General features: G+C 47.7%; 1 protein-coding gene across 1 annotated transcript in view; it reads left to right on the top strand.

The window, feature by feature from the left end:
* Nucleotides 1–8,580, top strand: part of LAMC1 (laminin subunit gamma 1) — a 111,897-nt gene extending 103,317 nt beyond the window's left edge. Inside the window, exons 25-28 of the mRNA XM_028530657.2 lie at nt 114–313; nt 1,204–1,362; nt 3,655–3,754; nt 5,530–8,580. Of these exons, the coding sequence (XP_028386458.1) occupies nt 114–313; nt 1,204–1,362; nt 3,655–3,754; nt 5,530–5,786 (716 nt within the window). The 3' untranslated portion in view covers nt 5,787–8,580. The remainder of the gene's footprint in view (nt 1–113; nt 314–1,203; nt 1,363–3,654; nt 3,755–5,529) is intronic.
* Nucleotides 8,581–13,548: the final 4,968 nt, after the last annotated feature.

Here is a 13,548-nt window from a genome sequence, read left to right as displayed (position 1 = left end):
TTCTCCCCTGACTATCATTGTTTATAACGTAAAATCTGGTGGCAGCTCCCCGAAAGGATCCCTTTGGGCTTGTCGAGAGCTTAGTTCAGATGCATGTCTTGAACTTGTTTTAGACTTTGATAGGCGAGTGAATGATAACAAGACCGCTGCGGAGGAAGCACTGAAGAGAATCCCTGCCATCAACCAGACCATAATGGAAGCCAACGAAAAGACCAGGGAGGCACAGCTGGCCCTGGGCAACGCGGCCGCGGACGCCACCGAGGCGAAGGACAAGGCCCACGAGGCGGAGAGGATCGCCAGCGCGGTCCAGAAGGTGTGCACGCGCCTCTCCCCGAAACAGAGGCTTTGCTCATGGGTTTCTCTAGTCGTTTTCTGGTTTCTCTCCGACCCCTAAGAGCCATCTTAACTCTTTTCCTTGGCTTCAGTACAATGATCTTAAACAGACCTTGTTTTTCCCTGCCTAGGCATTAGAGTAGGTAACCACACCGCCCGAGGAGGCAGAATCATCAGGAGGGTCTTTGACGCCAAGATTTCTGCTGTTTCAGGGGCAGCATCCGAGCTGCAAGGATGTGGATGGTTTTTTCAGGGGCCCATAGAACCCCTCCAAAAAAAATTAGACTCGTTTTAAATAAACATAGTTCTTTGACTTGGACGGTTGACATTTTTTCTTCAATCTCGTATGGAGTGCCAAGTCAGTACAGCTTTCAAGCTGCTCATTCAAGCATGGCGCTGTGTCTAAGCCCCGCCTACTTAGAATTTCTGTGGGTTCCTCTCCCTGTTATAAAGAATATTTTCTTCAGGCTGGCTTTTTCCCTGCCTGCAAACCAGTCTGTTTATTTTATTGAAAGGAGAGATTGGTGCTGATTTCAAAAGTACGTATTTCAGAATTATGGTCTTTTGTACATTATGATGAACTGCCAAGTAGAGTAAGACCAGCTTTGAATTTAAAATTCATCCAAGTGAGTCCGATCAATACGATGTGGTGGGAAATGCACCCCATTTAAATGCTGAGCATGTGCCAGCTGTGTGACCACCGCTAGAAATGGAACTCACAGAATGTGAAGTTTTCAGGGTTAAGAAGAGACAAAAGTAGATGATAACATACGTTCACATACAGTGTAGATTACTGCCTTGTTCTATTGAGCCATTTCATAGATTAAGGGAAGGGAAAGCTTTTTAAACCGTTACTTATTTCGTGCCTAGAATGCTACCAGCACCAAGGCAGAGGCGGAGAGGACCTTCGCAGAAGTGACCGACCTGGACAGCGAGGTGAACGGCATGCTGAAGCAGCTGCAGGAAGCGGAGGAGGAGCTGAGGCGGAAACAGGATGAGGCGGACCAGGACATGATGATGGCAGGGATGGTAAGCGGGGCGGCACGTCGGCCCACGGGCGGGAAGTGAAGGGTGTTTCGTAAAAAAGAGTCTCTTTCATGGGGACTTCTGTTTTTCATTGTGTTTTTATGGTCAAGAACTGGGTTAGCAACTTACATAGAAGACTAAGAATTTGGACCTCCTGCCAGGTTCTTGCACAATGGTCCTGTCCCGAAGCTGCCCTCAGTTAAAATTGAAACATTGTTTTGCACGTCTGAGGTTTTGGGATATTGAAGAGCAGGCTTTTATATTTTGTGAATGGGTAATTCACAGAGAGTAGAAAATCAAAAAGGAACTCAGAGGGATGCAGTGAAAAGGTAATTTCCTTCCGGCTCTTGTTCTCCCAGCTCACATGCTCCCTAGATCCAGAGATCAGTTTCTTGTGTAAAAGAACATTTTTGAAGCTGACAGAATATCCCAGATTTGCCCTGACCGGTGTGGCGCAGTTGTTTGGGCGTTGTCCCACAAAGCGAACCATTGCTGGTTCGATCCCTGGTTAGGGCACATGCTAAAAAACAGGCCTTTTGCTGTGGGTCGTTTTCACCTTGGGTTGGGAAGGAGAAATACTAGCCAGTTATTGTTAGGTAAGGAAAACTTTCAGGAAGTGATAACAGGAAGCATCCCTGTGCAAACTCCCTATTTTATTAGTTTTTTTTTTTTTTTCCTGGATTGTCCTTTTTTTTTCTGGATTGTCCTCGTTTCCGTACCAAGGTGTGGCTCCAGTGGAAATTCCCACATAGTAAAAATACATGTTTCTCGTATTTGCTGATGGTCTGTGGATTTCATCTGTAATCTGCTCGTAGAAACATTCGTTTTAGAGCCTATTGAAAGAAGAAAGCTATGTTCTTCGTAAGCTTCAAAAAAAGGTATAGACTGAATTCAAAGGATGGAAAGAAAGATCCATATTTTGTTCCTTTTGGTATATAACCTCTACAGGGCACAAAGCACCATCACACACTCTGTCCCGTCTGTGTTTTCATCCATCCTGAAAGGCCAGCATCGGGCCAGTGGTGGTGGAGTGCGTAACAGGGTCGGTTTTTTAGCAAAAGAGCACAGGCTCGTGGTTGTTGCCGGGCGAGGGGCGGCAGGGCCGGCGCGGTCTTGCTGCACCCGGCTCGTCCTCACTGGGTCCTCGCGTGCCCAGAAAGCCTGAGGGGCTCCGTAGGGGTGCCTGGCTGTGATCTGAACAGAGATTAAGCATCGACCTGGGAAGGACTTTACCCCTTTGCTTTCTTTTTCTGTTTAAACCTTTGACACTGTTCCTATCCCAAAATACTGCATTGCCTTGACCCCAAAACTAGGAAAAACAATTACGCGGCAGGGAGCTCGAAGCCGCCCGTTTGGGTCCCGGCTGGGTTTGTTTGGGAGCGCATCTGCCTTCTGATACTTAGACACTTCCTCTTCCCTGGCCGGCTCCTGTGACTCACGCACAAGTGTGTGTATTCAGGGTTCGTGGAATTTTCCCAAATATATTTACCTTGGGTCTATTCTTAAAACGTAAATTGTTGTGCCCCTGTGTGTGTGTGTGTGTGTGTGTGTGCGCGCTCACGCCTGCACACGCAGGTCAGGGACACAGTTGTGGAAGAGTGTCATGTGATTATATAAAAGTTTTCTTAGAGCAGGATATTCCCCTTTCTTTATTATTACTTTTAATCCTCACCCAAGTATATGTTTACTGATTTTAGAGAGAGAGGAAGGGGGAAGAAGAGAGAGAGAAACATTGATGTGTGAAACATGGACCAGTTGCCTCCCGTACACGCCCCAACTGGGGATCGAACCTGCAACCTTTTGGTGTTCAGGATGATGTGCCAACCAACTGAGCTCCCTGACCAGGGCTCAGAATAGGACATTTTCAATAATCAAGTCCCTAAGAGTGTTCTGAAGGACGTATTTGGGGTCTAAAACATAGTTTTGATGCTCATTCTTTAAAAACAACTTGTCTCTGCTTGATGGATTTTATTACCAATACACCTCCATGTATTCTTGAGTGAGAATGAGGGAAAAAGAGATAATTTTGATCTTTGAAATACAAATACAGTTAATGCATACAGAACGAGTGCCTGTTCGTGAGGGTATATGAATTAAAAGTAGCAACACCCTCAACATAAAGATATGACCCCCCACCCCCTCCCCAAAAAAGAAAACCTAAGTGAGAGATTGTGGTTTTATGAGTTAGGAAAGGGGAAAGCGTCGAAATTTGTTGGCTCCCTGGGGAAAATATTTCAAGAAGATGAAAACATACCACCAGGACCATGTGCATCATCCGTGCTTTCCCCTGTCCAGGCCTCTCAAGCTGCTCAGGAAGCCGAGATCAATGCCAGGAAGGCCAAGAACTCCGTCACCAGCCTCCTCAACCTTGTGAATGACCTCTTGGAGCAGCTGGGTGAGTAGCCATAGAGTCATTTCAGGCCTCCCCCAATTCTTTGTACTGCTCTTGGGATCTGATCCAGTTGACTCCAAACAGATACTATATCTAAGGTGAGTATTGTGTGAATTGAATCCTGATGTTACGCTGCATTGATTCAAGAAGGACTTACGCGGTCCTTCCGTGGAATCTGACCTCAGTGTTGGAGCCTGACTGTGGTCCAGGGACTCACAAATTTTGGAGATGGGCTGCCAGTAAGGATGGCTCATTTCTGGTCGAGGTTTATGATGCATCTGAGCAGTGATTATTCTTAGCTCGTCCTGCCGGCAGAGTGTCTTTAAAGGGTTTCAGCGATGAAATAAAAGAACACTTTCAGCTGGTCATGACTTCACTGCCTGGAATTCTCATCTGCCAGTCGAAGGATGATCTGATGGCTTGATTGATACTTATATGCCACAAGAAAGAAAAGGCTTGATTTTTCCAGGAAACCTTCTTTTAATCTAGTCCTACGGGGAGCAGGCGTCGCTCTAAGACGGAAGCACTTTGCCTCCAGCCTTCATTATAAAGTGGGGTTACTCCGGTCGGTTCAGCTCCGAGGCTGGGCGGCAGCCATTCATTTCCTAGCCTTTAAAGTTTGGTCCTTGTTTCTTCTGGGGGATCAGTCTCACATTTCAAGAATAGTGAATTAGGTGCTAGCTGATGGGTTTTAAATGGCAACAAGCTAAAAGAGGTAGCTTTGGGGGGCAGAAGGGGCTGGATTTAAAGTCCGTTGGACTCGGGTTGGAGTCTTTGCTTTGTTGTGTATAAGCTGTGCGAACTCAGGCGGATGACCGAGCATCCGGGAATCACTGCCACACAGTGGCCGTGGGAGCAACTGTCAGGTGCGGTGTGTGTCAGGTGCTGATTTCTGTGCAGCCGTTTGCTTTCATTTGTTACGGAAGCAATCCCTTTCAAAAGAACCTCTTTTCCTCGCTCATTTTATGGTTGTTGTTTTTTTTAAGATTTTATTTATTTTTAGAGAGGGGAAAGGAGGGAGAAAGAGGTAGAGAAACATCAGTGTGTGGTTTCCTCTTACATGCTCCCAACCCGGATGGCCCACAACCCAGGCAGGCACGTGCCCTGACTGGGAATCGAACTAGTGACCCTTAAGTTCACAGGCTGGTGCTCAGTCCACTGAGCCACACCAGCCAGGGTTTTCTCGCTCATTTTAAAATGAAGCTTTGCCGAAATGATTTCAGTATGATAACCCTGGCCATTTTCCATAGGGGGGCTCCTAATAGTGTCTACTTCTTGAGAGCAGGACCTGACTCCCAGAACCAGCCCAGCTTCCCCAGAGTCTGCGTGCTGCGAGCTTAGGGTTCTAGCACACAAGCCTCTGTGTACATTAGATGGCTCTAAAATGACACACAGATTACCTGTGTAGACATGGAAAAGGCATTGTATGTCACCAGATGACCTTCAAAACCACAAATGAGGCTTAAGGTCTAGACCGCGGTAGCCATGTATTTAGCAAACATTTCACAAAAGCCATGTCTCGAAAGAGAATGGCCAGCCCAATAGTCATTCCATGTTTGTGCCATTCCTGCCTGCGTAGGCTGGCGTAGGCCAGTGTCGGCGCTTGGTTGGCGTTGCGCACGCCCTTGATCGATGAGAACAATCCACGGCTGCAGGCCGCCTCGCCGTAGTGGCAGCTGTGGGCGTTACACAAAGCGGGGGAGCGGGTGCCTGGGGAGCGAAGTTACAATCCTCCCTGAATGCGTCTGTTCTCTCCTGTGTCCTCTCTGACTCTACAGGGCAGCTGGACACAGTGGACTTGAACAAGCTCAATGAGATCGAGGGCAGCCTGAACAAAGCCAAAGACGAGATGAAAGTCAGCGATCTCGACCGGAAAGTGTCTGACCTGGAGAACGAAGCCAGGAAGCAGGAAGCTGCCATCATGGACTACAACAGAGACATCGAGGAGATCTTGAAGGACATCCGCAACCTGGAGGACATCCGGAAGACCTTGCCGTCTGGCTGCTTCAACACCCCGTCCATCGAGAAGCCCTAGTAGTGTCTCCCTCCGGGGCTGGAAGGCAGCACTCCCCGCCGGGGAGCCGTCGTGAGGCCGTACGGTGCCTTAACGCCAAGATTACATTTTCAGACCCCCGCTTCTCTGCTGCTCTCCACCACTGTCCTTTTGAACCAGGAAAAGTCACAAAGTTTAAAGAGAAGCAAATGAAAAACATCGTGAATCGGGAACAAAGGGTTTTATCTAATAAAGTCTCTCTTCCACCTAATGGCGCTCCCTTACCCACACTTCCCCTTCTGAGTCACGTAAGGGCGTGGCCTCCCACCTTGTTGTTCAGTGGCATGAGCACTTCGTGGGAACCGGTGTCTGCCAGGGCCGAGCAAGTCGCCCTCCCTTGCTCCCTGTCGCCAACAGAACCTCCTCAGTCTCAGTACTCTTGTTTCTATGAAGGAAAAGTTTGGCTGCTCATAGTGGCGTTGTGATGGCCAGTATATCGAGTCTATAGCTAAAGAAAAGGCATCTCCTGCCCCTCCTCCTTTTAAGCAAAAATAACTGAAACATCCTGTGCCAAAGGTATCAGTCCTTTAGAATGTCAAGAGCCATCACCAGTTGTTGTAGCTACTTTGAGCGTAGGCCACTGAGCCATGCACGGGTTAGCATGCAATGGTTTATGACAGTCCCCAGGAGAACATGAGACTGCGGAAGCAGGCTGAGCATTGTCTCCTATGGCAGTAATTGACTAGGAAGAGCAGCTTCTTTCAGGTCTATGGGCAGCTGATGATTTAAATCTGGATGGGCAGCTGGTACTCGCCAACAGACATCTTTTGGCATTTCAGTCAGTGGGATTTATGCAGAAGAAACAGGGATATGATAACCACTAAAGTTTTCCTTTCGAAACGTAATTCTTAGAGCTATGTTAGTAGGTCAGGATGGCAACTAGTCTTGTTATCGGGCGGAGAACAGCAGTTGGTCCCTAAGACCTTGACAAACAGAATGAAAGGAAAACAAGCCCTAGTCTTTTCCAGCACATGGATGAAACTTAGGCACAGCTCTTATCGTCGGGATCCCGTGTGTCCATTTCCCTCCCACTGGGAAGAGATGAAACATTTGACCCTTAGCCTCAGTTTTCTTCCAACGTCCCCACCTTCTAGAATCCCCCAAAACACAGGGTTTGCCAAATCCAGGCGGCGGATAACTTGCACTCAGTAGCTCACGCAGCTGCCGACACCATCTAGTTCCTGCACTTTGTGGTTCAAACCCACTCCGACCCTTCCCTCGAACGTGTCGAGGGAAGAGCCTTACGCGGAGTTTCCTAGTGGGCTTCTCAACTTTTGATCCTCAGCTCTGTGGTTTTCTTTTAGGACCACAGTGTGACAATTCCCTGCCACACGACCCCCCTCCTCCTTCCAACCTGCCTTTGAGAGTCATATATAGCCTTTAACACTATGCAACTTTGTACTTTGCGTAGCGGGGGAAAGAAACTATTATCTGACACACTGGTGCTATTAATTATTTCAAATTTATATTTTTGTGTGAATGTGTTTTTTTTGTTTATCATGATTATAGAGTAAGGAATTTATGTAAATATACGGGCTCCTCTTTCTAGAATGGCACTGTCTGCTCACTTCACTCTTCCCCTTCCCCGGCACGACGTGTCTGGTTACCTCCGCCCCTTCCGTTTGCAGTCCTTGGGATGGCGCCTGTCCCCTGCTGCTGTGCCCTTCGCCTTGTGTGTGCAGCGGGCCATTCTCCAGCGTTAACATCAGCCTGCGTTCCTCCACAGTCAGCCCATGTCCAAAGGAACCCAGACCCCTGTTCCACTGTGGTCCCAGCAACCTTAACGACAGCACGGCATTATGCGCCATCCATGCCTGCTCCAGAGCGGGAGTGCCGGGCTGCTGGGGTATATGGGGTATCTCCCACGTCTGAGTGGCTCTGGCCGGGCATGGACTAGAAAGGCCCTTTCTGCAGTGGTCTGGGCCAGAGGGATCAGTCTTGTGAGAGAGCATGATTACTGAGAGCACGTAGCATCAGGGAGAGTGCTACAGATAGAGAGGGAGAGCCATGCAGCTCAGTTCTGCCCCTTCCCATCTGCCCTTGCGCCCCAGAGCTGACTTCGTATGTTTTCTCCTGTCAGACCCTGAGCTTTCGCTTGCTTCTCTCGGGTCACTTCCACTAGCCCAGGAGGCGTGGCTCGCTCTTGCCAAGTTGTCACATCAGTGTTTCCTAGCTAGTTCCTCTTGTCAAGTGGCCGTTTCCTAACAGACACTGTGGCCAAGGTCACGGGAAAAGGACCGAAGAGAGACTGCTAGGGTAGTTTTCCATCTAGCCTATGGGTCAGGTTCACTCCAGTAAGTCTTAGGCCACGGTGAAATTTTTAGAATTTGTTGGCTTTTTGGTTGTGTGTGTGGGGTTTTGTTTTTTTTTTTTTTTTTTTTTTTTGCTTTTCTCCTCCATCTGTGTGGTGTATTTTTAAACAGAATTTTATTTTTAAATAAAAGTTCTTTATAAGATGATACCTTGATTACACTTCTGCAGTATAGCCATTGTTTTATTGTACGGTTCCCCTGATCTGTATTTCACGTTAACACAGTTGACAGGGTGGCCGCCACGGACTGCTGGGTGTCACGGGCACCGACGGACACTCCCTGGGATTGTGGTTTTTAATTCCACCTGTGGCCCTTTGACCTGTGCCTTCACTTGAGCTGTTCGGCTTCATTTCTGCAGTCTTGCTCTCCGGGGTGGTGAATAAAATGCAACACTTGGCATTTTTTTATGTTTAAAAAAACCAGTATTTTATTTATAATAAAATCTGAATATTTGTAACCCTTCATATGTGGTGTGGCTTGAGTACCAGGGGACAGGAGATGTTTGAAAAGGTCTGGTGAAGGTAAACTACGCGTTTTCTTTAGGTCACCTTTTCTCCTGAGCACAGTCCCATGTGTATGTGTGAAATTTGTTTTCTTTGACCCTTCTCAGATTGGGGTGTTTTGGTATAGCCCAGAGGTTGGCAAATATTTATTTGAGAGTTTACAGGCAGTACAGTGTCTGTTACAACACCCTCTATTGTAGGAGAAGCAGCTGTGGACACCCTGTGACCAAAAAAGGCGCGTGGCTGTGTCCCGATGAGACTGTTTACAAACCCAGGCCGTGGGCATGGGCCTGCCGGCCGCAGGTTACCGCCTAGTGTGATCTCAAAGCCTGATTGGTGGCCGCTGTGGACCACTTTTAAATCATTTGGGCTTCCTCAGTTAGCAACCGTATGAAAAAAAGTTGTTTCATTTTCTAAAGACACACGTCATAGCTTAAGGTGGTTTCTTCAGATGATGAGAAACACTCAAACATGAAGGGATAAAAAGAGAAGGTGAGTACGAATGTGCTGGACTAGCCGGCCATCTGGGGGGCGGGGGCCGCAGGCGACACCTGAGCCCAGGTGAGCAGTGAGCCCAGGTGAGCAGTGCTGGAACCACAGAGACAGCAGGTGGGCTCCGCTTCGCTCTTCTGTTCGTAGCCCTGCGTCCCTGTGGGTGACATGTCACCTTCCTGTTGTATAAATCCTGTAACTGACATCTGCAAAGAAAAACCCGAACTTCCATTTGACTTCCTCTGAGAGAGCTTTAGAGGGCACTAGTTACTAGGATCTTACACATCCATTTGTAGGATCTGGTTCAAATGCAAACACATCTTTCTAGTTACCTTGTCAGAGTGGTGGGTGGGATTTTAAGAACCCTGCTCCTACTCCTTTGGTTTCAGGGTCAGCGATATCCCAAAAAATTGGTGCCGGTGTAAGATGACTCAAACAAGTCCCCAAGGATTAATCCTTAAATAAGCACTGTAGCCCCAAATAAATTTGAATTCACCAACTGCACCCCATTAAGCTCAAAGCGGAATGCCTGGAGAAGTCCCCTGGAGCCCAGGAGAGTCATGAGGCAGAAAAGCAGGTGGCACCTTTTTAAGGTGAGGCAAGACCCAGCCCTGGGAACATCAAGTTTTTCCAGGCCCGTAACTGATGGAAACAAATGGTAGAACTGTACATGGTAGGTAACGTTGCCTATTCACCCTACGCAGGTTTGAGTGAAGTGAGTATTAATAGTTGGAGTGGAGAATATGAAGCTTTCTAGTGAGTACTCTGTCCCCGAGGCTCCACTGGTTCAGCAGTCGCCAGCTAGAGTGCCTTGTGTTTGTACTGGGTCTCCTGGAAGAGTCATACCCGCTCTGCATGAAGGAATAAAATTCTAAGTGGAAATCAAATGCATGCTTCAGAAAGGGGAATATTCAATATTGAGCAGAAGTCCAAAGAAAAGCTTAAAAGTCCTTGACTTGCAATTCAAATGCAAGAAAATCCAACATTTCAAGTGTTTAACCCTGTCTTTGTTTTAACTCCTCTTTCTGCATAGAATGTCCTTCCCCTCCCCCATGACCAGAAAGTCACCTGCTCTGTTGAAACTAGCCAGCCCTTCCTGTGCCCACTGCCCCTCCCAGCCTTGTACTGGCTTCCAGCTTGGCCCTTGGACACAGGTTTATCAATCATATGTCTCACCCAGCTCTACCTCCCTCCCACTCCCCGGGGCCGCAGGTGCACGGCCACACCCTTGGGGCTGCGGAGGCCTAGTACTCACTCAGGTTGTCTTAATGAGGTGAAGGGAACAAGCTTTCTCAGCTGCCTTTTCTCCGATTCCTGGTACGTTCTCTGCTGTGAGCAGAGAGGGAGGCTTGCGGATGGGTACTTGCCAATGCCCAACATGCCCACCTAAGCAGGGATTTGCAGGAAGAGAAGCGAAACCGCTGTCACTCACCAAATGGCACTGCACACACCACACACCGGGCTATGCAGCCAGTGACCTGGTCTGCCAGGCCCCTTCCTCCGGCGCCCCACCTCCCCACAGCCACTCTGGGTCTCCCTGGCTTCTGGTCGTAGTTACAAAGTTAACTGCCCTTCTTTTTCTCCAGCTCCTCAGAAAGCCCTGTCATGGAGGTCACAGCAGCCTGGCTCGTGATTAATTCGGGACAGTTCGCATTTATTTCTGTAAAAAGTTGAGCATCATACCGTGGTCAACAGTGTAACCCTCTGTTCCCACCATAGTGTCCAGGTCAATTTAAGTGATTTTCTGTGAACTGTACCTACTCATGCCTCTGAGGACCACCCTTCCACCCTCTCACAGTCCCTTTTCACCCTGGCTAGTAACAAGAAAGTCTACTGGAGCCTCAGACTGATGCTTCTGGGGCCCAGCCCGGGTGTCTGCCCTGGGCATCACAGTAACTAGCTGCCATCATCAGATTTTGTGCCTCGACAATTAAGGGGTAAGAATTTCTAGGGCAATTTCTGAATAGTCAGTGCCTGCCTTCTAGGATGTACAATCCTGATTCTCCTTGCTCTTCTCTGTCTGTTCCTTGATCCCCACCATTTCTTCCACGGGCATTTTTTCCCACCTGAACATGGTTTCCAAGGTGAGGTTCGTGCAACGTAAGCACAATCCAGCCTCAGCAGAGCCGTCTGGGGTGGATTACACCCTCCAGGGCTGCTGAGCCAGCGTCCGAGATAAAGGCTCGGGGCAGACAGCTGCGATTTTCATGATTACATGTTTAGCCTGGTCAGGGGAGCCTGTGTTAGAACCTGCTGATGTCTCTTGGTTCAGACAGTCTGCCCTCCACGTCGCCTCCGTCGGGCCGATGCAGAGGCTCAGAACTGGCCGGAGACGTGGGGTTCACCGTGTAGAATGCAGATGGGCCGCCCTCTTTAGTTAAGTTTCTAGGGGACTTTGGAAGGACTGGCACTACCAGGACAGCTTGCATTGTGTGCCAGGTTTGAAGAGGCACCTTTGTGATTGTTTCCCGTCATTGGCCCCTCATTGGATTAGGGTCTCCATTTGCCCAGCGAGGAACTTTGAACTCGATCTTCTGCTCCATCATCCTAACCACTGTTTTAGCCTGTTGCCCTATTCTATCTCGTGATTCTGATCTATTTTCCCTCTAAGAACCTCTACTATACACACATATTTTATTATAAGCTTCCCCAAGTCCTCCCCTCTTTTTTTTGAGAAATCAAAGCAGAATTTAAATACAAAGGTGGGGCAAAAGTAGGTTTGCAGGTATAAGTACATGAAACACACTTTATTCTTGTATTAATATTTATTAATTATTATATTATTCATTTGTATTACAACTGTAACCCTACTTTCGCCCACCTTTGTATGTTAGTCACGTGCCCGATGTTAGGGAAACGGTTAGTGGCAGCATTGCTTGGAACCTGGTTATCCTCAAGCAGCCTGGGCCGCGTACACCACCCAGCTCACGCCCCTCTCCTGCTGCTTTTAGCGTGTCCCTCCATTTCATTCCCCGCTGGTTAGGTTCAGGGATAAGGAGAGTAAAGCTGGCTCACCCATCTCAACCTTCACCTAGCTTCCTCTAATGTTAACATGGGATCGAACCATGGTACACTTATCCAAACTGAGAAATTAATATTGCTAGAATTCTCTTAACTACAGTCTTTTGCCTGCTTTTAAACACCTTTTCCAAGACCCCCAATTTAAAAGTAATCCTGAATTTTAGCCCTGGCTGGCGTAGCTCAGTGGATTGAGCTCGGGCTGCGAACCAGGCATCACAGGTTCGATTCCCAGTCAGGGCACATGCCTAGGTTGCAGGCCATGGCCCCCAGCAACTGCCCATTGATGCTTCTCTCTCTCCCTTCCCTCTCTAAAAATAAATAAATAAAATCTTTAAAAAAAAGTAATCCTGAATTTTAAAACAGAAACAGAATACTCAACATTAATGCCCAAGCTTCAGGACAATAGGAGGGTGGAGTCTGAAATAATTGATTTCACTCTAATACGCGTAAGACTTGCCAATGTATAACATATTCACAGTAAATTGCAAATAATGTCATTAAGCAAATTGCTGAAATGTTCTTAAAGCTTCAGAAGAGATTTTTAAAGAGCCATCAAAATGAACATGTCATCCCTAATAATATGTGACAAATTTAAGTATTCATTAAAAGTGGGAGATTTACTTACAACAAAGATTACATTAACACTTTTTATCATTGCATATTTTCACACTTACAGAAAAATTGCAGGAATAGTACAAAACAGGCTTTGACACTGTTAACCCGGATTCCCTCAATGTGAATATTTTACTACCTTTGCTGTTCCGCTGGGCTCCCTCTTGCTCCCCGTGGAGAGAAGGAGGGAGGGGGAGACGGAGAGAGACTGTCTTAAGCTGCAGGCACGCTGCCCCTTTACCTATAAATACTTCGTTGTTTATTTCCTAAAGACAGGGAACTTTCTTAGACGACGGCAGGACAGGTGTCCAAATCAGGAAATTGCCATCGTTACACCGCCATTGTCTAATCTACAGCCTTTATTCGGGTTGCACCGTGTGTGGTGGGCCGAATAAGGGGCCCCCAAAGAGACCCACATACTAATCCCCGCAACCTGTGAATGGGTTAAATTATACGGCAAAGAGGAATTTAAACTGATCTTAAAATAGAGAGATTATTCTGGCTATCTTGTGGGCCGGGATAATCACAGGGATTCTTATCGTTGGAAGAGCGAGGCGGGAAGGGAAGTAGAAATGAAGTGAGAAGGCGGTGTCGGGAGCCAAGGAGCAGGCACAGGCAGCCTCCGGGAGTTAGAAAAAGCATGAATGGATCCGCTCCTAGAGCCTCCAGTGGGGAACAAACCCTGCCGACCCCTTGGTTTTAGCCCTGGGAGACCCCAATCAGACTTCTCACTAAAAGAATATAAGATAACAAAGTTGTGCTATTTTAAGCCACTAAATTTAGGGTAATTTGTTGTTACACAGC

Source organism: Phyllostomus discolor, chromosome 14, assembly GCF_004126475.2.
Source record: "Phyllostomus discolor isolate MPI-MPIP mPhyDis1 chromosome 14, mPhyDis1.pri.v3, whole genome shotgun sequence".
Classification (NCBI taxonomy): Eukaryota; Metazoa; Chordata; class Mammalia; order Chiroptera; family Phyllostomidae; genus Phyllostomus; species Phyllostomus discolor.
This window is presented reverse-complemented; position numbering and strand designations above follow the sequence as displayed.